The 22139-nt window shown below is 39.4% G+C and overlaps 2 protein-coding genes across 3 annotated transcripts in view; one reads left to right on the top strand and one right to left on the bottom strand.

The window, feature by feature from the left end:
- Window positions 1-19294, top strand: LOC133641952 (fatty acyl-CoA hydrolase precursor, medium chain-like). Its single transcript, XM_062036102.1, has 13 exons — window positions 1-187; window positions 6128-6320; window positions 6441-6582; window positions 8855-8988; window positions 12248-12401; window positions 12471-12575; window positions 12658-12759; window positions 15132-15275; window positions 15356-15433; window positions 15529-15676; window positions 18337-18486; window positions 18544-18616; window positions 18695-19294. Exons 1-13 carry the CDS (start codon window positions 124-126, stop codon window positions 18879-18881), a joined length of 1674 nt encoding a protein of 557 aa, XP_061892086.1. The 5' UTR covers window positions 1-123; the 3' UTR covers window positions 18882-19294.
- Window positions 18512-22139, bottom strand: part of fbxo31 (F-box protein 31) — a 29289-nt gene continuing 25661 nt past the window's right edge. The window contains exon 10 of one of the 2 annotated variants that reach the window (XM_062036104.1): window positions 18512-21495. In XM_062036104.1, the coding sequence (XP_061892088.1) occupies window positions 21273-21495 (223 nt within the window). In that variant the 3' untranslated portion in view covers window positions 18512-21272. The remainder of the gene's footprint in view (window positions 21496-22139) is intronic. The other variant, XM_062036103.1, reaches the window with a different exon arrangement.

Below are 22139 nucleotides of genomic sequence, written 5' to 3'. Positions count from 1 at the left end.
GGCAAAGAGTGTCACTCCTACTCCTAAAGTGCAGCAGCAATACAAACTGAAGAACTGACGAGTGCAGCCTTGCAGAACTTTGTGTGGACAGTCACACCTACACCAGCAACAAGGAGGACCACCATGAAGGAAACCTTTTGCTTTCTTTTGACCCTCTTGTTTGCATGTGTTGCTGCAAAAAGTGACGGTGAGCAGCAGTATTTGTTTGACTTTGCAGAAGTGGTTGTTGCTTTAATGCCTTTACAACTCATTTTGTGTTTCAAACCTCCAAGTGTGTTTTTAATCCTAAATCTTAGTCCTCCACTGTTGCTGAATTGTGTGTGTCCAAAGGTGCAACTTGTTTACTTTTCATATCATCTAAGATTGGAATACTTAATGGGTATGATTTTCATTAAATCTCTTTTTACTTTGTCTTCAATCAAACTTGATTCTTTTCCTATACATTCATTGAATTTTTACTCCTATTTTTTTTTTTTTTAACATTTAATTTGTTTTCCTATCACTAGATTGTGCAGTACTTTTTTTACTACTGTTTGCTTGTTATTTTTTTTTCTTGTCTTCTTTCCATCACTGATTGATGTACAGTTGCACCTCAGCTTACAAGCGTAAACACTTGTATCTGAAATCAACAACCATTGAAATGGAATTGGAATCAATGTAATCAAAACAACACAATGTTAAGAAGTAAAAAGAAAAACACACTTTTAGATAATAATTATTGTATACAAATGGTACAATCAAATGTACTACTAACAACTACAGTAGTTGTATGAAGTAACGTAATAATAGTGTACAGCATTTACCTTGGAGAGTGAACTTCTGCAGTATTTCTTCCGAGTTGCTTCTCTGTCAAACACACCATCAGCAGCTTTTTCATATATTCATAGATAAATATATGCCGCTTAGATATCGTTTTATCATTCTTGGCTGCCATCATCGATTCATTCTGCTTCAGTATGGTGCAGACTAACAGTGCTATGCCGCGCGCCATGTTTTTGATTGTTTATTTATGTAGTATTTATTACTATTTTTTGTTTGTCATTATGCTCTACTTCTGTTACTGTATGTAAAAACCTGCACTGCAGCAACGCAATTCCCCCATTGTGGAATAAATAAAAGTCTATGCTATCCTAATCTTAATGGAACTGGTTAAGCCTGTCGGCAACAAATGAACCCTGACTATTGGGTTTGCCGTAGGGCCTGTGTGACACAGCTCCCTGATAAGGGATTGGCCATAACTCCAGCCCTTTGAGGCACTTGTGAATAAGGGCTATATACTGTAGTTAAACTTTGATTGTTCATTGACTTTTTACCCATTCATCTGATGAACCACTCCCTAACATCTCTGTAGCAGATTATGTTAGATTACACAATATGTTTTGAAATCAACAGTGTAAAGCAAAAAAACAAAAAAACCAAAAAAAACAGTGTAAAGCAAAAAATAAAAAAAACACCAAAAAAACAGTATAAAGCAACTTTACCTGACCTGTGCAGTCGGTGTACGATCAACCATGTAATGCAAGGCTGTCCAAACCATTGCCGTGACCCGAACGTTCTAACTTTGGCCTATAAAAACGTATAATGCCTCGTAACTTATATCGTAGTGTGTTTGTGCTGATTTGAGTGTGTGATTAAAAAAAAAAGCAGACAAGATTGATGCGAATCCAACAAATTTCTCTTTCTCTCTGGCACTCATCGAGGGCGGACGCTCCCCTTTCCTCTCCCTTATCTCTCCTGCTTGCTTCTTTGTCTTGTCTTGTCTTAACTTTCTTGTTACCTCTTTTTGCACTGCTCTCCAAATCTAAACATTGGAACTATTTAACTGGCCTCAACGAAGTTGACAAGATCTTGGGTTTGGGGGAACCTGCTTGTTGTGAAGAAACGGTTGTTGCTGGACACGCAATGGACTCTTGGGAGAAGAAGGAGTGCTGCGTGCCTGGCGACCCTTTTTTGTCGAGGACGTGAAGATATCTACCTGTTCGGAATTATGACAACAGGACATCTACTGATTGGAGTAAGCCTTGCTCTGGTTTGTCCACAAATTGGAAGTTGCTGGCAGTCTTCAAAGTACCCCAAAGCTGCCACAAACGATTGGAGGATGCAGGAAGAACTGTAGACACTTGTGATTTGGATAACATCGGACTGTCTGCCCCGCAGGATTTTTGAGGACCAGTCATAGACAATTTAGAGTGAAAAGCAAATTTTATTTTCACTCGCATACAAAACATTCTAACTTGGATTGTTTCCCTGGCTTCGAGACTCTCCCGAAGGACAGTGCGGCGAAGACACAACAAACTCCCTTCTTGTCTCTCATGGACACACACTTGTTGTTGTTTACTTTGGACTAGCGACTGCACAAGATCAAGGCCGCGGAACAGAGACACACTGCAGGCTTACACACAAACATGCATCCAAAAAAATATACGCCACACATACACACCCCACCCCCCCCCCCAACCCAACGCCCTCGATTTAAATCCCATAGGGGTGATGAAAGGATGGTCAGCGCCTGAGAGCTGCAGCCTACCACCATGACCCCACACTCCCTTCCCTCTGTTGCTAGATATCTCGAGATGTATGTTGTAATATGTATATGTGCTTTGCTATGGAGGTTTTTTCCCACTCCAGACTGGGCCCCCTTAGGAGCCCAGTCTGGATTGTATTTTTTTTACTCATCCTTCCCCGGCGTTTTACCCTTTTCCCCATCTTTTACGGGGCGCCTTGTGGCGACCCATCAGCGTTCCTGTTCTGTAACCCTGTACACTGTTTGTTTGTCTAATCTTGAACGGGTTTGTGCTGAAAACAAAGTTTTGTTGTACTTGTGCAATGAAAATAAAGACCTATCTATCTATCTATCTATCTATCTATCTATCTATCTATCTATCTATCTATCTATCTATCTATCTATCTATCTATCTATCTATCTATCTATCTATCTATCTATCTATCTATCTATCTATCTATCTATCTATCTTCACGAATTAAGCGCAGCTTTGCTACTTTGTCTAAAGCCTGCAACTTCTCCGCACATTTTGGCCAATCTGTGTCATTTTTGCCATTCGAATTTGTCAGTTAAATTATTTAGTGGCACTCAAACACGCATGTCAACTGTCTAATTATGTCGACGAAGCAAGAACAGCAACATGTAACACTATATCAACTCTATTGATCAAACAACATAATCCTTGACCGATTTGTGGGGGGTGTGGGGGGCTAAGAAAATAATCTATTTTCAGGACTTCAATTCTCATTTTTTCAATAAAATCAATTATGATACACAGCACAAGCATGATCAATATAAAGGTAGTTTCAGCTGAATTTGACCAAAGAATATTCAACTAAATAGTTAGGCTTAACACAAGCCACAATGGCAAAAATGTTTCACGCGCAAAGGTGATATGGAGCCAAAACACTGTCAATAATTTTTTAAAATTGAATTTGTAGAAAAAAATGCATTGGCACTGAAACAAGTTTTGGCATTGTAACAAATGAATACAAACATTAAAAAAAAATACAATATTTTGGTGGCTATTTTTGAGTGTCATGACATGCTTTTCAATGCCAATCTTCATATTTTTTTTACACTGGTATTGTTTTTGTGCGTGTGGTAGGTTTTCAATTCCAACTGTTCCTTTTTCACATACGCTTCTGTTCGATTCATTTCAAAATGGCAGCAACTTGACACGGAGGGCGGGTGCCTGTGGGCGGGGCTTACAACAAGTCGACCTGAAATAAGTTGTACGTGGACTTGCAGGTCCTGCGATGAGGTGGCGACTTGTCCAGGGTGTACCCCGCCTTCCGCCCGAATGCAGCTGAGATAGGCTCCAGCACCCCCCGCGACCCCAAAAGGGACAAGCGGTAGAAAACGGATGGATGGATGGACTTGCAGGTAAAACACCGTAGAACAAGACAGGAGGACCGAGGGGGTCTTTTGATAAGGGTTTGGCAAGATGAACCCAGTTGCGTGATTGGCCACAGAAAGATGGACTCAGCCCGGTGATAGGATTAGCAAAGATGGTTTCGCAGAGACGATTGGCTGCCCCGAAGCTGTCCCATTTTGTGGCAGTCTTATTTACATGCATGCTCCATTTGGAGGAAGGAGGAAATATGAAGGAAGGCAAAATTGTTTTCTAATGTCTCCATGGTTTGGTTTAAAATTTTCGGGACTTATGCAGATCCCAAATACCCCACAGCAGGTACCAATGGGTAAGAAATGTTGGATCTGCTTGATAGGGCCCAAAAATGCTGAAGGGCTCAACTGGGGCTAAACAGATTTCTGACAGGGCTATAGCCCCCTCTAACCTTGGTGTAGCACCATCACTGACACAATTTATTCAGTTATTTAACCTTTATTTATTCAGGCTAAAACCATTAGGAACATATTCTTATCTGCCAAGCCGACTAAACAAATATACAGCATATAGATGACAGAGATGTTGAAGTGTGATGATGGTCTCTCATCCTCTCATTTACCAACATAAATGAGCGCTATGTATGGATCTCCACAGTTAAAAAATGCTCTTAATGTGCGAGTGTGAAAGTGTTGGAACATAAACGAATGTTTAAGATAGAAACTTTTAAAAGGTAATAAACTATTACTATATACCGTATTTTCCGGACCATAGAGTGCATCGGATTATAAGGCGCACTGCCGATGAATGGCTTATGTTTGACCTTTTTTCATATATTAGGTGCACCGGATTATAGGGTGCATTAAAGGGGTCATATTATTATTATTTTTTTCTAAATAGAAAACACTTCCTTGTGGTCTACATAACATGTAATGGTGGTTTGTTTGGTCAAAATGTTGCATAGATTATGTTTTACAGATCATCTTCAAGCCTCTTTCTGACAGTCGCTTCAGGATGTGCCATTTTGTGGGCGGTCTTATTTACGTGGCTCACCTTCGGCAGCATCTTCTCCCCGTCATCTTTGTTGTAGCGGTGTAGCATACAAGGACGGGAGTGGAAGAAGTGTGAAAAGATGGAGCTAACTGTTTTAATGACATTCAGACTTTACTTAAATCAATAACAGAGCAGCATCTCCTCATCCGGAAACAACCACACCGGAAATGTGTCCTGTGAAAAACCATCCGACCGGAACTCTAATAACTAAATTTCCTTGGGTGAATAATGTAAACTCACTACACCGGTATGTTTTAGCGCTTTCATGGCGAGTTTACTGAAAAATATAAGTAAGAACTTTACACTACTTTATATTATTAATGGCAACAGCGGAGGATGAATAATACAAATAAGAAGCTTATCAACTACGCGCGCAATTTTTCAGGATTTACGCTGATCCCAAATACAGATCAGCAGGTACCAGAAGGTAAGAAAAGTTGCTTTTGCGTAATATTGCGAAACAAAACGGCAGATAATGCCTTACCTTATACACACACCATAATAATACTCGTATGTTTAATGCGCTGACAATCCTTCAAGCGGTGCAGCTTCATAGCTTACCAAAGTCGTACTAAAACATTTTGATAGATTTTTGAGCGCTGTGTGTAATGTTCTATATTTTCAATGGAACATTTAAAATATTGGTGTTGTTTACTTGAGACCCATCATAGTGCAGGCTACACTTATCCTTTATGTTTGACTGCCATGTACTGGTCACACTTATCATTACACCATGTACCAAATAAAATAGCTTTGAGGTGGGTGAGCTCGACTAAACGTATTCGTTACATTGGGCGCACTGTCGAGTTTTGAGGGGGAAAAAAGGTTTTTAAGTGTGCCTTATAGTCCGGAAAATATGGTAAATATGTGCTTCTCCTGCCATTTAGTGTCTACGATTAAGTCTGTGGTGTAAAATGAGTAAAACATTAACACAGTATTTTAAATTTTTTGTTGAAATCCTGTGCTTCTTAAAATCACAAATTGATTTAGTGTTACTGAAAAAAAGAGCCTAATCGTAAAAACATTGCAACTTTTGCTGCAACTTTCTGAAAAAGAGGTCACAAATTCAATCAGTTTAGGCCACAACAATCACGAAAAAAAATCCTGCGAAATCCTGGAGGAACTGCCACAATCCAATCTTTTGGCAGGGGTACTTAGAATTGTCCTAACCCACTGATTGTATACGACGCAAGGATTCTGACTCAGCACTTTTATCTTGACAGCACCCATAGTCCACACAGCGCTCGGGAGCCTGAAAGGTGACTATGTGAGTGTGAAGGGGAAGGAGACGGGGGTCTATGCCTACCTGAGTGTCCCCTTTGCCAAGCCCCCCCTTGGCCCTGCTCTGAGACTGTCTGCACCCCAGGATGTGGACAGGTGGGAAGGTGTGAGAGACGCCACCGAGCAGCCTCCCATGTAAGCGTTACTAAAGTATACTCTTAACCAAAATCAAGTCATTTATATACATAAAGGTGTGTTTTCTGCCATGTTATGTTTTTATGCATTTGTAAATTTTAAAAAAATATTCCTTTTCAGATGCATGCAAAGTAGACAGGTTCTTCTAGATGTGTCTGAACTGCTCGGCGGCTTAATTTCAGAAATTCCTGACGTTTCAGAAGACTGCCTTTACCTCAACATCTATACTCCTGAGAGCAGAGCTCATGATGCTAAACTCCCAGTAAGAACCCCTTGGTACTAGTTTTGGACTGTTGCTGTAGTTGATGTAGTGAAGGACACTGGAGTTTGTTTATTAAGATCCCCATTGGCTACTGCCATAGCAGCCGCTGTTCCTCCTGGGCTCTAAAATTTCAAAAAGGCTTTTACACATGCACAACGTTAAGGCAAAAGGGAATATACACTTTCATACATAACAGATAACTCCACGGTCAAAATAAAACTGCTCCATGTTAGGCTATAAAAGGATCAAATGGAAGCCATAAAAATACAATATTGTTTACAAAAACAAAAGGTAAAAAATATTTGCACTCGATCCAGTTAGAAACCAGAACATAGACCAAAAAGCTAAATAAATAAGTGTAAATTGTAGTTAGTGCTGTCAAATTATATTTTTAAATCATATTAATCACACTTTTGAATTTGGGTTATCTTGATTAATTGCAGGTTATTGCTCGCTTGCACAATCTAAATTAATTTAAAGAGAGAGCCCAACATTTTGACACAAATGCAATTTTATTGTCAGAATATCATCTTGGAACATGTAAAAGTTGATTAAAAGTGTTACTTTGTTCAAAACTTGGCAACAGTTTCATCTAAAGTCCCATTGGAGTGAATTTTGAAGTGAAATTTGCCAGCGAGCACACCAGCTCACTCGCCTTTGCACTGACGTATGCATTGACCTCATCACTGCGCCTTTCAGGTAACCATCCACGACTAAGGTAAAGCAGCATATACATTCAAAATAACTTGTGTGATTATTCTGCGTATAAACATGATTACTAATAATCCTAATCATTATTTTTGACAGCCCTAGTACATGTATAAAGTCTTAATATTTTACAAAAAGTTACTGAATTCATCATTTCCATGATCAGAAATTGAAGAAGGAAATTCCAAGCCACCATTGCTCTCTATTGCAGTGTCATCTGCATTAAATTACTTTGAGAAAGAGGTATCAAGAAGCGACTTTCTGTTGACTGACACGTGGAATGTTGTATGTTGTAAAATATCATTGGCTTTCTTATTGTTTAAATTGTTTTTCTAACACAATTGAAAACCGAAAAATCAATCCGACCCTTCACAGTTAACCAAGACTGATAGAAATGTATTCGTGTAACACACGTCTTAATTGGACAGTTAAGGACGCTTCATTTTGAGCAACATACAGTCACAGGACAATGATCTAAATGGGACAAAACTGATGATTTAACCAGAATTTTCATAACACTATTAGGTTAATATTTTTTACAGTGCTTTATTACTGCCATCCATCCATCCATCCATCCATCCATTTTCTACTGCTTGTCCCATTCGGGGTTGCGGGGGGTGCTACTTCTGCCAATTTTCAGTAAAATGTTATCAATTTGGCTGTTCAAATTTAACATACTGTTTTCCCTCAACACACTGCGCTTCAAATATTGCGACTTCACCATATTGCAGATTTGTATTTATTCATTTTAAACATAAATTAAGCATTTTTAAGCAGATATATAGCTAAATAAACTAAAAGTATCTATACCAGAGTAGTATTGGCTACTAGTGGAGACCAAACCATTTAGAGTGTGCTGTTGAGTATTGTGGTCACTGATTGGCTCAGCCTCAGACAGCATTACTATACTGAAATAAAAGAATGTAAAGGTGACCAAAGTGTAATTTCATGTCTAGAGGGCTCTCATAATGTTGACATTTTTATTTAGAAGGTCATAAACAGGCTTTTTATGCTCTTGCTTTGAAAATATTTCATTTATTTTTATTACAAATTAGTTTTGCTTACAATTTCGTTGTACAATGTACAATGACAATAAAGATATATTCTATTCTATTCTATTCTATTAAAATGATTGATTCCTACTTCGCGGAAATTCATTTATCCCAGTCATGTTCTGAACCAATTAACTGCGATAAACCAGGGATGGTTGTATTGTCCACATTGACACAGAGTAGCTTTACTTCAGTAACCTGTTCAATGACAGAACCTCCCACTTCTTTTAAAATATATTTCTAACATACATTTACTCTTCTCTGTAATAATAATCCTTGTATTTTCTTCAATCCAATTGTCTCTCCATTTTAGTTTGGCATTTAAATTATTATTAAGTTTAATAGTTTTGTGCCTTGAGTGAACGCTGAAAAAAGAAACAGACCAAAAACAAATGCAGAGGATTCTCAGGAGGGTAAACAAGACTGGAGTATTTTTAGTATTCATAATCAGTATTTCATTTAAACATTTTCAAAAAGTAAAATATGAGTATGTTTTGTCTTTGTTTGACCAGGTGATGGTGTGGATCCATGGTGGCGGGTTTGCTATTGGATCAACTTCATCGTTTGATGGATCTGCTTTGGCTGCTTATCAGGATGTGGTGGTGGTTCTGATCCAGTATCGCTTGGGAATTTGGGGCTTTTCCAGGTAAATATTATTGTAAAACCATCCACAAAACAATTGAGTGACAACTTTCTTAAGGAAAAAGGAGAGTGAAGTTCAATGAAAATACAGGAGACAAGGAAAAGTGCATCAGTTATTTATCCTCATGTATTTTGCCACTGATTCTGTTCATGGTGGAAGGAGAAAACCATCATATTTTTTGACGTACACAATGTATCCTGTTTGCTAATAGCAAAGTATTGAATGGGGCAAATGATTGTACATTATGGGAATTCATCGTACATTGTACACAGGGTGAAATTATCGTACAAATACAATATTTAGCGCATGTTTTTCCACACTGTATGACACCACTGTAAAAAGGTGCGATGCCAGGGTGGTGCATGTGTGAGCTCGGGGAATATGCTTTTTTTGCCATACCATAATATGATGAAGCATATGTAGCACTTGGCTTCACTGTAACCACGTTGGGAGACGAGGAAAGACCGGTGTGTTGTTTCCTTTAATGTTAATAAGCGTACAATGTTATGCCGAGGTATAGTTATAACAATTTTATAGACAAATTATACTAATGGTTAGAGTGTCCGCCCTGAGATCGGTAGGTTGTGAGTTCAAACCCCGGCCAAGTCAAACCAAAGACTATAAAAATGGGACCCGTTACTTCCCTGCTTGGCACACAGCATCAAGGGTTGGAATTGGGGGTTAAATCACCAAAAATGATTCTCGGGCGCGGCCACCGCTGCTGCCCACTCACCTCCCAGGGGGTGATCAAGGGTGATGGGTCAAATGCAGAGAATAATTTTGCCACACTTAGTGTGTGTGTGACAATCAGTGGTACTTTAACTTTAGTCACAATGGAGAGTGTGGGGGTGGGGGGAGCAATCATTTCTTCTTCCTAAGGCGGGGGTAACAGAAAATATTTAAAAAGCACTGCCCTAGGGCAGGGGTCGGCAACCTTTACCACTCAAAGAGCCATTTTGGCAAGTTTCCCAAATTAAAGAAAGTAATGGGAGCCACAAAAAAAAAATTTAAAATGAAAAACACCGCATAAAAAGCTTAAATGCTTTGTGCTATGTTAATGCACTTTAATGTGGAAATTTGATGTTAGTGCAGCCCGCGAGTTTTGAATGAATGGCGCTTGATAGCGCCATACTTGCCAACCCTCTCATTTTTCCCGGGAGACTCCTGAATATCAGAGGGTGATGACACTGCATTTGGCGCCCTCTACAGTCTGCCCTAAAAGTGTACCTGCTCGACTACATGTAGAATGCAGTTTCAGCTTGCTCACGTAAGTGACATCAAGGCGTACTAGCTCAGCAGCCACACATCTTACACTGACGGTACCAATACCCAGAATCCCATGCAGCCCTAACTCTTCCGCTCAACCAACGCACGGAGAGGGGGGGGGGGGGGTTGATGTGTGGGGGGATTTGGTGGTAGCGGGGGTGTATAATGTAGACCGGAAGAGTTAGGGCTGCATGGGATTCTGGGTAAGAGTTGTGTTGTGTTTATGTTGTGTTACGGTGGGATGTTCTCCAGAAATGTGTTTTTCATTCTTTTTTGGTGTGGGTTCACAGTGTGGCGCATATTTGTAACGTAACAATGTTAAAGTAGTTTGATACGGCTACCGTCAGTGTAAGCTGTGTGGCTGATGAGTAAGTATGCTTTGCTGTCTCCTGTGTGTGCAAGTAATAACAACATGCAACATGTGGCTGGACTGGCACGCTGTATGTAAATGCTATAGAGGACAATTACTGCAGTGCAATTAGGGCACGCCCTTTATTTAGTAATTAGAGTGTAAATAGGACTATTTTTTCCCTGGGAGTTATCTAGGAGAGACACTGAGATCCATAAACCTCCTGGGAAAATCGGGGGGGTCGGCATGTATGTAGCTGAGCCGCATCAGAGTGGTCAAGGAGCCGCATGCGGCTCCGGAGCCGCGGGTTGCCGACCCCTGCCCTAGGGGAACAACGTCAATTCATGTTTGATGAAACGTGATTATATGCATGAGTATATGTATGCATATGTATATGTACAGTATGTGCATATGTAGGTTCAAGGTTCAAGGGTTTATTTGTCACATGCAGAGTACACCACAGTGAAATGCTTTTTTCCATGTCCTTCAGATATTGCGTACAGTGGGATCCAAACACTAGTTGCTGAATCTAATACACTAATACAAAAAATACAACAATTTGAATAGCTCTGATGTACATTAATTACAAGACAATAAGTTGCACAATAAGTCCCAGTAGTTATGGTAGAAGTATCAGTACAAGTAAAAGTACAGTAGTCACATACAGTACCAGTAAAATATCAAATAGTATAACAGTATATACAGTATACACGGTATATACAGTATAGGAAGTAATAAATATTAAGGTGTCTACAGTTCTTTTGGCAGTTGTATGTATGTTTGTACAGTATGTGTATATGTATGTTTGTACAGTAAATGTACCGGGAGTGTGTATGTATGTATGTACTACATTTGTGTATGTATGTGGGAGCGTATGTACGTTTGTACCTGTGTGTGTGGGTAAGTACCAATGTGTGCGCGTATGGATGTATTAATGAATGAATATACATGTGTGTATATATGTATGAATAATTGTGTGTATGTATGTGAATTTGTATGTAGAATATATTTGTCTCCCAGTGTGTGCGGGGGCCAAAGTACGGCCCCAGCCACCGAGAGAGCCCAGCCCAAAACAGCAGGTGCTTGTTCCCTTGCCCAGGGAACAAGGGACCTCCGGTCCCACGCAGCCAGGCCGGCCAGCGACACAAACCCCATTTTTAATAGAAAAAAATACAATTCTATTTTGTTAAAAATAAACAAACAAAACAAAAATGCTTCTTTTTTTTTTTTTTTTAAATGTACCCTTTCAATAGGTTACTGTATCTTCAAAAGGGTATTATTTTACCAAACAAATCTAAATAAATTGTCCACTTCAGCCATCTTTTCTTTAACCCTCAAATGTAATGTGAGTCATTGACCATTGTCCATATTTCCTTTATGATTACCAGCCGCAGATTCGGGTTCAAGTTTATACCTCATCTTGTGATGGCTTTCACAGAAGCTGTAAAAACCAACAACGATCCTCTTTTCGTACTTCTGACACTTGCAGACATTTTGATGCAACTTCAGAAGCATATTTGTCCACATAGCCGTGATCACAATGTACAGCCTAATAAGAGTTTGACTTAATGGTTGCATCGTCCTGTGCCAGGAGTGTGTTTGACTGATGTGCAACACTGATTGGTGTGTGATGCGTGTCTCATGTAGCACAGGAGATGAGCACATGTCCGGTAACTTTGGCTTGCTGGATCAGGTCCAAGCACTCCGCTGGGTCCAGAAGCACATTCACAACTTTGGAGGAGACCCATCTTCTGTGACCATATTTGGAGAGTCTGCTGGCGGAGTGAGCGTTTCCCTGCTGGTGAGGATCAACTTCTTTGTTCAGAGTGGTGCACGTTCACAGAGACCCTGATTGTGGTTTGATCCCCAGCTTCTCTCACCTTTGTCCCACGGCCTGATCCACCGAGCCATCGCTCAAAGTGGCACTGCTGCAATGGACGCATTAGTGACGAATGATCCTCTGCCCGTAACCAAGGTTGATGCATCTTCAGTCAAAAATAGTTGTGGGGTTTCACGACGTCATGTTTAACCCAGTCTTTCGTGTTCTGCGTCTTTAGGCTATCGCCAATAGAACAGGATGTAACATTGAAAGTACACAACACATCGCTGACTGCATGAAAAACCTGGATCCGGACACCATTTTGAAAGTTACAGAACAGGTATGCAGAATGGATTTAAACTTGTGAGGAATTAAACTCACCATTTACAAACCTTTTAATGACAAAATAGATCCACATACATTATTGTTAAACAAATGGTGTGAAGGAATTATTAGTAATGGATATGGAGAAGGGTTAGAATTGAATAAGCTCTGCTTTTTTCTACTTCTTTTCGAACTAAACAAAAATAGTATCTGTGGAAGTCGCTTCCTCGCAGTCCCACTGTCAGACATGGCACAGGAGCCCAGCGTGCAGGTTTAACAAGGTTTTTAATGTTTTATACAAAGTTTTCTCTCTCAGAACGTGACTTTTCAGACACGTCCGTATCCTCTCTCCTCATCTGCTCCCAGACGCTTACTGTTAAAGACAACAGATGATTAGATTAACACGTACCACCTGTGCAATCTAATCACCTGCCAGCTGTGTCTCGCCGTCAGCACATGCCCCGCCCCTGCCCGATGGTGCTCGTCCTCAGCACCTTGGACAGCGGTGGTGACTTTTGCTCCTACAGGCAGCGCTGACTACACCTTCCCCCACAGTATCATTAATTTTTTTTTTAAAAATAAGGTGCAAATTAATTAGTAATGGCATGGAGAAAAAGCAGGATTAAATAAGCTGTGCTTCTTCCTACTCCTTTTCAGACTAAACAAAAGTAGTGTAGGAGTCTATGTGAAAATATGATGCTAATTACCTGTAATTATTAGTTATGACATAGAGAAGGGGTGGGAATAAATCGGATCTGCTTCTTTCTACTCCTTATCAGACTAAATTAAGAGTCAACATGGAAAAATATGGTGCAAATGCATTATTAGTAATGGGCATAAACAGCCCGTTTCTTCCTACTCTTTTTTTTGGACTGAACATAAATAGTGTAAGCGTCAACTTGTTGAACTTGTTGAACATACTGTATGTGTGTCGTGTGATATGAATGATTTATCAGTAATAGGCTGCCATGGATGCAGTATTTGATTTAATTATTAGTAACAGACATGGAATAGGGGTAGAAATAAACCGTCTTCACTATACTTAATTATTAGTAATTGACATAGAGAAGGTTTATTATTAAATAAGATTCTTCTTCCTACTCCTTTTTGGACTAAACATAAAATAGTGTAAGCATCAACTTATTAAACATACTGTATGATGTAAATTATTTATCAGTAAGGGATATGGAGAAGGGGTAGGATTAAATAAATGTTGCTTCTTACTACTCCTTTTCAGACTAAACATGAAATAGTATAAGAGTCAACATGTTAAATATACGGTGCAAATGAATTATTAGTAATGGACACGGAGAAGGTGTAGCATCAATAAATAAACTTTGCTTCTTCCTACTCCTTTTCAAAATAAACTAATTGTGTAAGAGTCATCATGTAAACAATATGGTGTGAATTATCAATAGTGAACATGGAGAAAGAGTAGGATGAAATAAACTCTGCTTGTCCCTTTTACTAAACATAACATTTAGTCAAATTCAACATGGTAAACATATGGTGCTAATGAAGTATTAGTAACAGGCATGGAGAACAGAGGATTAAATAAACTTTGCCTCTTCTAACTTCTTTTCGGACTAAACATGAATAGTGTAAGAGTTGTGTAAAAAATATTTTGCAAATGAATTATTAGTTATGGACATGGAGAAGGTGTAGGATTAAATAAGGTCTGCTTCCTACTCCTTTTCAGACTTATCAAATGAAATATTGTAAGAGTCAATTTATTAAACACACTGTATGATGTGAATGAATGATCTGTTATGGGCACTTAGAAGGGGTAGGATTAAATAGGCTCTACTTCTTCCTACTCCTTTTTGAACTAAACACTTAAAAATATTGTGTCAATGAATCATCAGTAATGGGCATGGAGAAAAGGTGGGATTGAATAAGATATTCTGCCTACTGCTTTTCAGACTAAACGTGAACTATTGTAAGTCTACATGTAAAAGATATGGTCTGAATTAATTTGCACAAATAGACACAAGAGAAGGGGTAGGGTTAAATAAGATCTGCTTCTACGTACTCCTTTTCGGACTAAAAACATGAATTATTTAAGAGTCACCATCAGAATCAGAATAATCTTTATTAGCCAAGCATGTTTTACACACAATGAGTTTGACTTGGTACTGTGCTCTCTTTGTTCAATGCAAGGAACAAGGAAAAACGCAACAATGTAATAGAAATGGCGCAAATTAATTCTAAGTAACAATTTGGAGAAGGGTGAGGATTAAACAAATTCTACTTCTTCCGACTCTTTTTCGGACATTGTAAATTGTGCATGTGCAATTGTGATGTCCCTCAATGTAAGTTCAACACAAATATTTACAATTTGTGTGTTGTGGTCATTTTCTTGTGGCTGCTGTCTCTTATTTTCCCAAGGAAAAAACGATGAAAATTTACATTAATATCGATGGAGTCTTCCTGAAAAAACCTGTGAATGAGCTGTTTGAGAAACAGGAAATTCTGAACGTACCTTTCATGACTGGTGTCAACGATCACGAAGGCGGCTGGTTGCTTCCTGCTGTAAGTGCCATCCATTCAGTTTGTGCCCAGAAGTTGCTCTCAAGAAGAAAAAAAAAACCTCATATACTTGCTTTTTCTAGTACGTGTTACCCCCAAACTGGACTGAAGGAATTGACCGAGAGCAGTTTGTTAACGGGTTTTCTGCCTACAACCCCGATGTAAGAAGGTTCATAATAGTATTATGATTATTATTATAATATTCCTTTGTGTCACTGCTCCCTTTGAGTGTTTTTCTATATACTGTCTTTTCCAGCCTGAAGAATCCATCATCACGGATCTGTTGGTAGACGAATATGTCGGAGTTGGTGAAGACCGTGCAAAAATTAGAGACGCTTTTACCGAGATGCTGGGAGATATGCTGTTTGTCATTCCTGCCATTAAGACTGCAAATGCTCACAGAGGTATTCTTATATAGGACAGAAGAAGAATGGAGTAGTGCCTATAAAGTTAAAGTACCAATGATTGTCACACACACACTCGGTGTAGCGAAATTATTCTCTGCATTTGACCCCTCACCCTTGATCACCCGGGGAGCAGTGAGCAGCAGCGGTGGCCGCGCCCGGGAATAATTTTTGGTGATTTAACCCCCAATTCCAACCCTTGATGCTGAGTGTCAAGCAGGGAGGTAATGGGTCCCATTTTTGGGGGGTTAGTGGGGGTTTGTTTTATGACCGGAAGTGAGGGGGGAGTTTATGACCCCCCCAGGAAGTGGGCGTGGCCTCCATGGTCTCACTAGTTTAGGGAGGGCTAGTGGGGGAATGATTAATGACCCCTGAAGTGGGCATGACCTAAAGTATACAGTATATCCGGCCGCCATTTTAATTTGTAGGGTTTTTTTTTTCAAGCCATCCGCCACTTTGGTTGTAGTTCGAGATGTCGGCAGTCCGATATTATCGGCCGATAAATGCTTTATATCGGAAATTATCGGTATCAGTTTCAAAAAGTACAATTTATGACTTTTTAAAACACCGCTGTACGGAGTGGTACACGGACGTAGGGAGAAGTGCAGAGCGCCAATAAACCTTAAAGGCACTGCCTTTGCGTGCCGGTCCAATCACATAATATGTACGGCTTTTCACACACACAAGTGAATGCCATTCATACTTGATCAACAGCCATACAGGTCACACTGAGGGTGGCCGTATAAACAACTTTAACACTGTTACAAATAGGCGCCACTCTGTGAACCCACACCAAACAAGAATGACGAACACATTTCGGGAGAACATCCGCACCGTAACACAACATAAACACAACAGATCAAATACCCAGAACCCCTTGCAGCACTAACTCTTCCGGGACGCTACAATATACATCTCCCGCTACCCCCTACCTCAACCTCAACCTCGCCCAACCCCGCCCACCTCAACCTCCTCATGCTCTCTCAGGGAGAGCATGTCCCAAATTCCAAGCTGCTGTTTTGAGGCATGTTTAAAAAAAATAATGCACTTTGTGACTTCAATAATAAATATGGCCGTGCCATGTTGGCATTTTTTTCAATAACTTGAGTTGATTTATTTTGGAAAACCTTGTTACATTGTTTAATGCATCCAGCGGGGCATCACAACCAAATTAGGCATAATAATGTGTTATTTCCACGACTGTATATATCAGTATCGGTTGATATCGGAATCGGTAATTAAGAGTTGGACAATATCGGAATATCGGATATCGGCAAGAAAGCCATTATCGGACATCTCTAGTTGTAGTCCTTAATTATTTATGACCCCTACAGCATACTTGCCAACCCTCCCCATTTTAGCGGGAGAATCCCGATATTCAGCGCCTCTCCCGACAACCTCCCGACAGAGATTTTCTCCCGACAAACTCCCTAACCACGCCCCCCGCCCCAACCACGCCCCCCCCCCCCCACCTCCCGATATTGGAGGTCTCAAGGTTGGCAAGTATACCCTACAGGCTGACAAGAGTATTACGGCTTGTAATTTTGACTCGTATTAGAACCATATTGTGCAGAGTCCATAACTGTAATTTTAAACATGTTAGTGTTTCTCCTAGGAGACTGTCCAAGTGCATGACGAATCAATATTTCATGATTACATGTACAGTACATACTGACAGTCATCACACAGAGAGCTAACAAAATGTTAGTTCTTATAGATGAGTTATGGTTATGTTCCCCTAACTGGGATTGCCTTCAACTCGGTCACATATGACACCGTCATAGTGACCAGATCGCATATAAAGAATAAATAGAAATAGAGGGGAAAAAACACCAATATTCCTACAGTGTAATGACAGACAATTAAAAATATTGTGTTAATTGATACTAAAAAATCTATGTGTCTTAAACATTACCGCTATTCTGATATAATTAAACATATCAAGTTATCCATCCATCCATCTTCTTCCGCTTATCCGAGGTCTGGTCGCGGGGGCAGCAGCCTAAGCAGGGAAGCCCAGACTTCCCTCTCCCCAGCCATTTCGTCCAGCTCCTCCCGGGGGATCCCGAGGCGTTCCCAGGCCAGCCGGGAGACATAGTCTTCCCAACGTGGTCTGGGTCTTCCCAGTGGCCTCCTACCGGTTGGACGTGCCCGAAACACCTCCCTAGGGAGGCGTTCGGGTGGCGTCCTAAGCAGATGCCCGAACCACCACATCTGGCTCCTCGATGTGGAGGAGCAGCGGCTTTACTTTGAGATCCCCCCGGATGACAGAGCTTCTCACCCTATCTCTAAGGGAGAGTAGAGCCCCGCCACCCGGCGGAGGAAGCTCATTTCGGCCGCTTGTGCCCGTGATCTTGTCCTTTCGGTCATAACCCAAAGCTCATGACCATAGGTGAGGATGGGAACGTAGATCGACCGGTAAATTGAGAGCCTCGCGCGAATCAAGTTAAGTCATCATATATCGAAGAAAATAAAGCAAAACAGTTAATAGCCATGATGCTTTCTAAGAAAAGCTGATTTTTTTGTTAATTTCACTTTTAAAAAAGCCATTCTGATGTATCCCCGCTGACCAACCTTTATAGGCACTATTCCATTCTTCTTCTTAGGAGTACAGAAAATGCTGTTCTTTTTGAAGACGCTGCATACTTTCTGCCTCATAGATGCAGGTGTCCCAGTGTACTTGTACGAATACCAGCATTCCCCTCACTTTTTGAGAGCTCACAGGCCAAACTTTGTCAGGTCTGACCATAGAGACGAGGTGTTTGCCGTTTTCGGATTTTGCTTTACCACCGCCCACATCCGATTAACTGGTGAGATCTTAAATGCTGTCTGTTTATTGTTTATTGTATTAATAACCTTTGTTTTAGATGCATGTCCGGAAGAGGAAGAACAACTTAGCAAGACCGTGATGAGTTACTGGGGTGCCTTTGCTCGCACAGGGTAACAAACCAGACCTGGTTGATCACGTTGCAAAGCGGGAATCAAGCATTAAGACGTCTTCTTGTTGTATTTATGTAGGTCTCCTAATGGGGATGGACTTGCTCACTGGCCAAACTATGGAGGAGAAGAACACTTCCTGGCAATAAGTGAAAAGAAGCAAGTCACTGGTCAGCACTTGAAACAGTCTCGCTTTGTCTTCATGACTCAGATCCTGCCAGAGAAACTTCGACTGCATCAGGAGAAGCTGGAGCGTAGTGACCTGTAGCAGACGGACATCATTTCAACCCGATGATCGATTGTGATGCACTTACTTGAGGTGGTTAAACTGATGAACGCAGTTAACAATACTTAGGTAGATGCTTTATTGATCCCGCAGGAAATACTCGAAAATCAATGCAATTGTATGAAAGTTTGAAACAAGATAATTTCATTGACTGTAAGAGACGTGCACTTTTTACAGTTTCAAAAATGCTATCCCAAAAAATAAAGAATTGAACGGGTAAACTTTAATGAAATGTATCATTTATATCATTAAATAATTTAAAAGAAAAAAAAATGCATGTGTCTCAAGCGGCGACAGGAGAAAAGCTATACTGCAAAATAGGAAATCTAAAAATATTAATATAAAAATACAATTACATGCCAACAGAACAAGACAATACATTTGAGTTGACAGAATACGTAACATTTGGTATTTTGACAAGTCAACTGGTCTCGTTCTGAAGAAGAGAAGTTGTCTAACATAGAAAGTGCCCATTGAGAAAAAATATCATTTGAGTACAAAATAAGTATCTTTTAATTTGGGCATTAAATCTTGCTTAAATTTCACTTTTTGCAGTGTAGCTTACACCAGAAATGGATTTCTAGAAATAAATATACTTATCACGGATGCTACAGATGCAGTTTTTTTTTTACTCCATGGCACTTGAGGTAAAAAATATGGACGGCCAAATGGGACACAATTAAATAAATCTTTAAAAAATTACTTAAATGTGTCATTAATAAATCATCAAATCAATAATTTTAATGATAAAAAACTAGAATTGATGAAAAATGTCATTATTTCACTAAAATTACATTTAATAATTTGATTTAAATATTAAATTATTAAATTCATGATTATTAAGGTTTACCAATGAAACATTTAAATTACATTACATTTAATCATTTATTGATTTAATTTTTTTTCGATTTGACTTCATGGTTTAATAATTTAATTGATTGACACATTTTAATAAGATTACATATAATAATTTGAATAATGGTTTCAGTAATCAATGATATTGACACACAAGTAATTATTTACAGATTTTTACCCATTTGGCCCTCTATAAAACAGCAGTAGGGGAGGAATCGTATGTACGATTACAATGAAAAACAAAATTACAAAGAGAAAAAAACAGATGTGAAAAGTTAATTTGTTTGCTTATTATAAATGAGCCCTACAGTAGTACAGAATACAAAGCAACAATAAGGTAAGTCATTCAAATTAGTCACGTAATGATGAATTGAAGATAGGAACATTTCTACATTTTGGTTCAGATGAACGGGACACAATTTGAAGATGCTCAAGTACTTTTTTGTGTGCAAATGTTAATATAGCTGCAGTCTACCACAAATATGCTGCCCAGTCTGCACAGTGTATTTAGTTACTATACTGCCTGGGAAAAGTGCACTTGTTGTAGGAAAGCCACTGGGCAACAAGTCATAACATGATACACAAACATATACTCATATAGTACTTGGTATACTTCCATATGAATTTTGATTGAAGGGGTTTTTCAAATATATAGCTAGATAGTCATGTATGGGAAAAATAGAGGAAGGTTTCTGGTGAAAGGCAAGGTATACATTTCAATAAACAGAACAAGTAATACATTTCAAACAATACACTGCAATTTTGCAAAATCCAGTGCAAGTTGTATAGCTTATGTTCTACTTTTCTAACACATCTTTCCAGTTGACATTATCAAGTAAGGTGTGGTGAGATCATGCTTCGGATTATTCCAAAATGAAAATGTTATCACTAACGCTCAAAGAGCACGAAATCTGCATGTCAGCGTTTGATAAGAGTTAAAAGATAGCCCTGTTACACATCTTGCTTTAATAATGAAATTATTCCGGTTTAAAACTGATTAAAACAATTTTGTGGCCCAAAGAAAAAGGTACCTGAGAAGCTGTCTTTCTTTTCCACAGGGATTATGTACTGTAGCAAACTAAAGTGACAAACCAAAACCAGCATGTGTGTATAGTGGAGCATACTGGGCACTGAATTGAAATGCATTAGCTTCACACACACGGTTTTTAAAATCAGAGGCACATACAGTTTGCTCCATAAGAAGTGGCATGAAATATCCCTCCTGTTTTTCCTGGAGGGAATAAATAAATAAATATTGTGACCCGTTGTCATGCTGCACTGGCCTTCCAAAGGGATTGCTTGGGTCTGCGAGATAAAACTGCCTTGATTGGACAGTTAAATTAAACGTTTGACAAACATGTATAGATAAAAGCTGGAAAATGTTTCATGAGCTAATATATATTGTAACGCTGCAGGAGGAGGATACAGAGGTTACTTGGGTATAATGTACTGTATATTATTATTACTATTATTATTATTATGCATTGCATTGCCGGAAGGGACCTGAAGCCGGGATCATCAGGATGTCCAAGACTGCATGTTGCGCAGCATGGCCTCGAATTGCTCCATGTTTGGGGCGTGTGCGTGGGCGAGGCCGTCCGTCAGGCGACTGTAGAGACTGAACGACTTCAACTCCAGCCAGATGAATCCGAAACGATCCTCGTCAAACAGCACGAAGAGGCCAGGGGTGCGCTCGGGACTTGTAAAGCCATGTCCTGCAATCAGGCCTGTCCCGTAGAAGCTGATATGGATGTACAAAAAAAAAAAAAAGAGTCAAAGTCTGGTCAATGTTTGAACAGATGCAGGTTTGCTTATAGTCAAGTCAAAGCTCCTCTATGAAGCGGAACACTGGATATGAGTGGAATAACATCTAATAATAACAGCCTAACAACCAGAGGTGTAGCACCATTTTCTAGGCCTCCCTACACAAAACTCCCTCTACCCGCTCTAAACCCATTGGTGCAGAAATATGGGGAAATAACTACAAAAGTACACTTCATCCATTAACCTTATTACAAAAAAGATCAGTTAGAATAATAAAGTTGAATATAGAGAACATACAAACACTTTATTTACTGAATTTAAAAATTGAAATTCAATGATTTGGTAAATTTGCAAACAGCTAATATTATGTGCAAAGCAAACTATAACCTGCCACTCAGGAATGTACAACAATTCTTCTCAACAAAAGAAGAAATATAACCTTAGTGAAAAATTTAATTTAAAACATTTGTATGCACGTACAACACTTAAGACCTTCAGTATATCAGTATGTGGAATTAAATTATGGAATGGATTAAGCAAAGAAATCAAACAATGTACTAATACAAACCCCGTTTCCATATGAGTTGGGAAATTGTGTTAGATGTAAATATAACGGTGAAA

Source organism: Entelurus aequoreus, linkage group LG24 (genome assembly GCF_033978785.1).
Source record: "Entelurus aequoreus isolate RoL-2023_Sb linkage group LG24, RoL_Eaeq_v1.1, whole genome shotgun sequence".
In the NCBI taxonomy this organism is placed as follows: domain Eukaryota; kingdom Metazoa; phylum Chordata; class Actinopteri; order Syngnathiformes; family Syngnathidae; genus Entelurus; species Entelurus aequoreus.
This window is presented reverse-complemented; position numbering and strand designations above follow the sequence as displayed.

What these genes read in the sequence shown, in the direction of transcription:
- LOC133641952 (XM_062036102.1), top strand. Translation starts at nt 124, where the DNA reads ATGAAGGAAACCTTTTGCTTTCTTTTGACCCTCTTGTTTGCATGTGTT. An exon ending in GCCACCGAGCAGCCTCCCAT is followed by an intron (nt 6,321 to 6,440) that starts GTAAGCGTTACT and finishes ATTCCTTTTCAG; the next exon opens with ATGCATGCAAAGTAGACAGG. An exon ending in CTCATGATGCTAAACTCCCA is followed by an intron (nt 6,583 to 8,854) that starts GTAAGAACCCCT and finishes TTGTTTGACCAG; the next exon opens with GTGATGGTGTGGATCCATGG.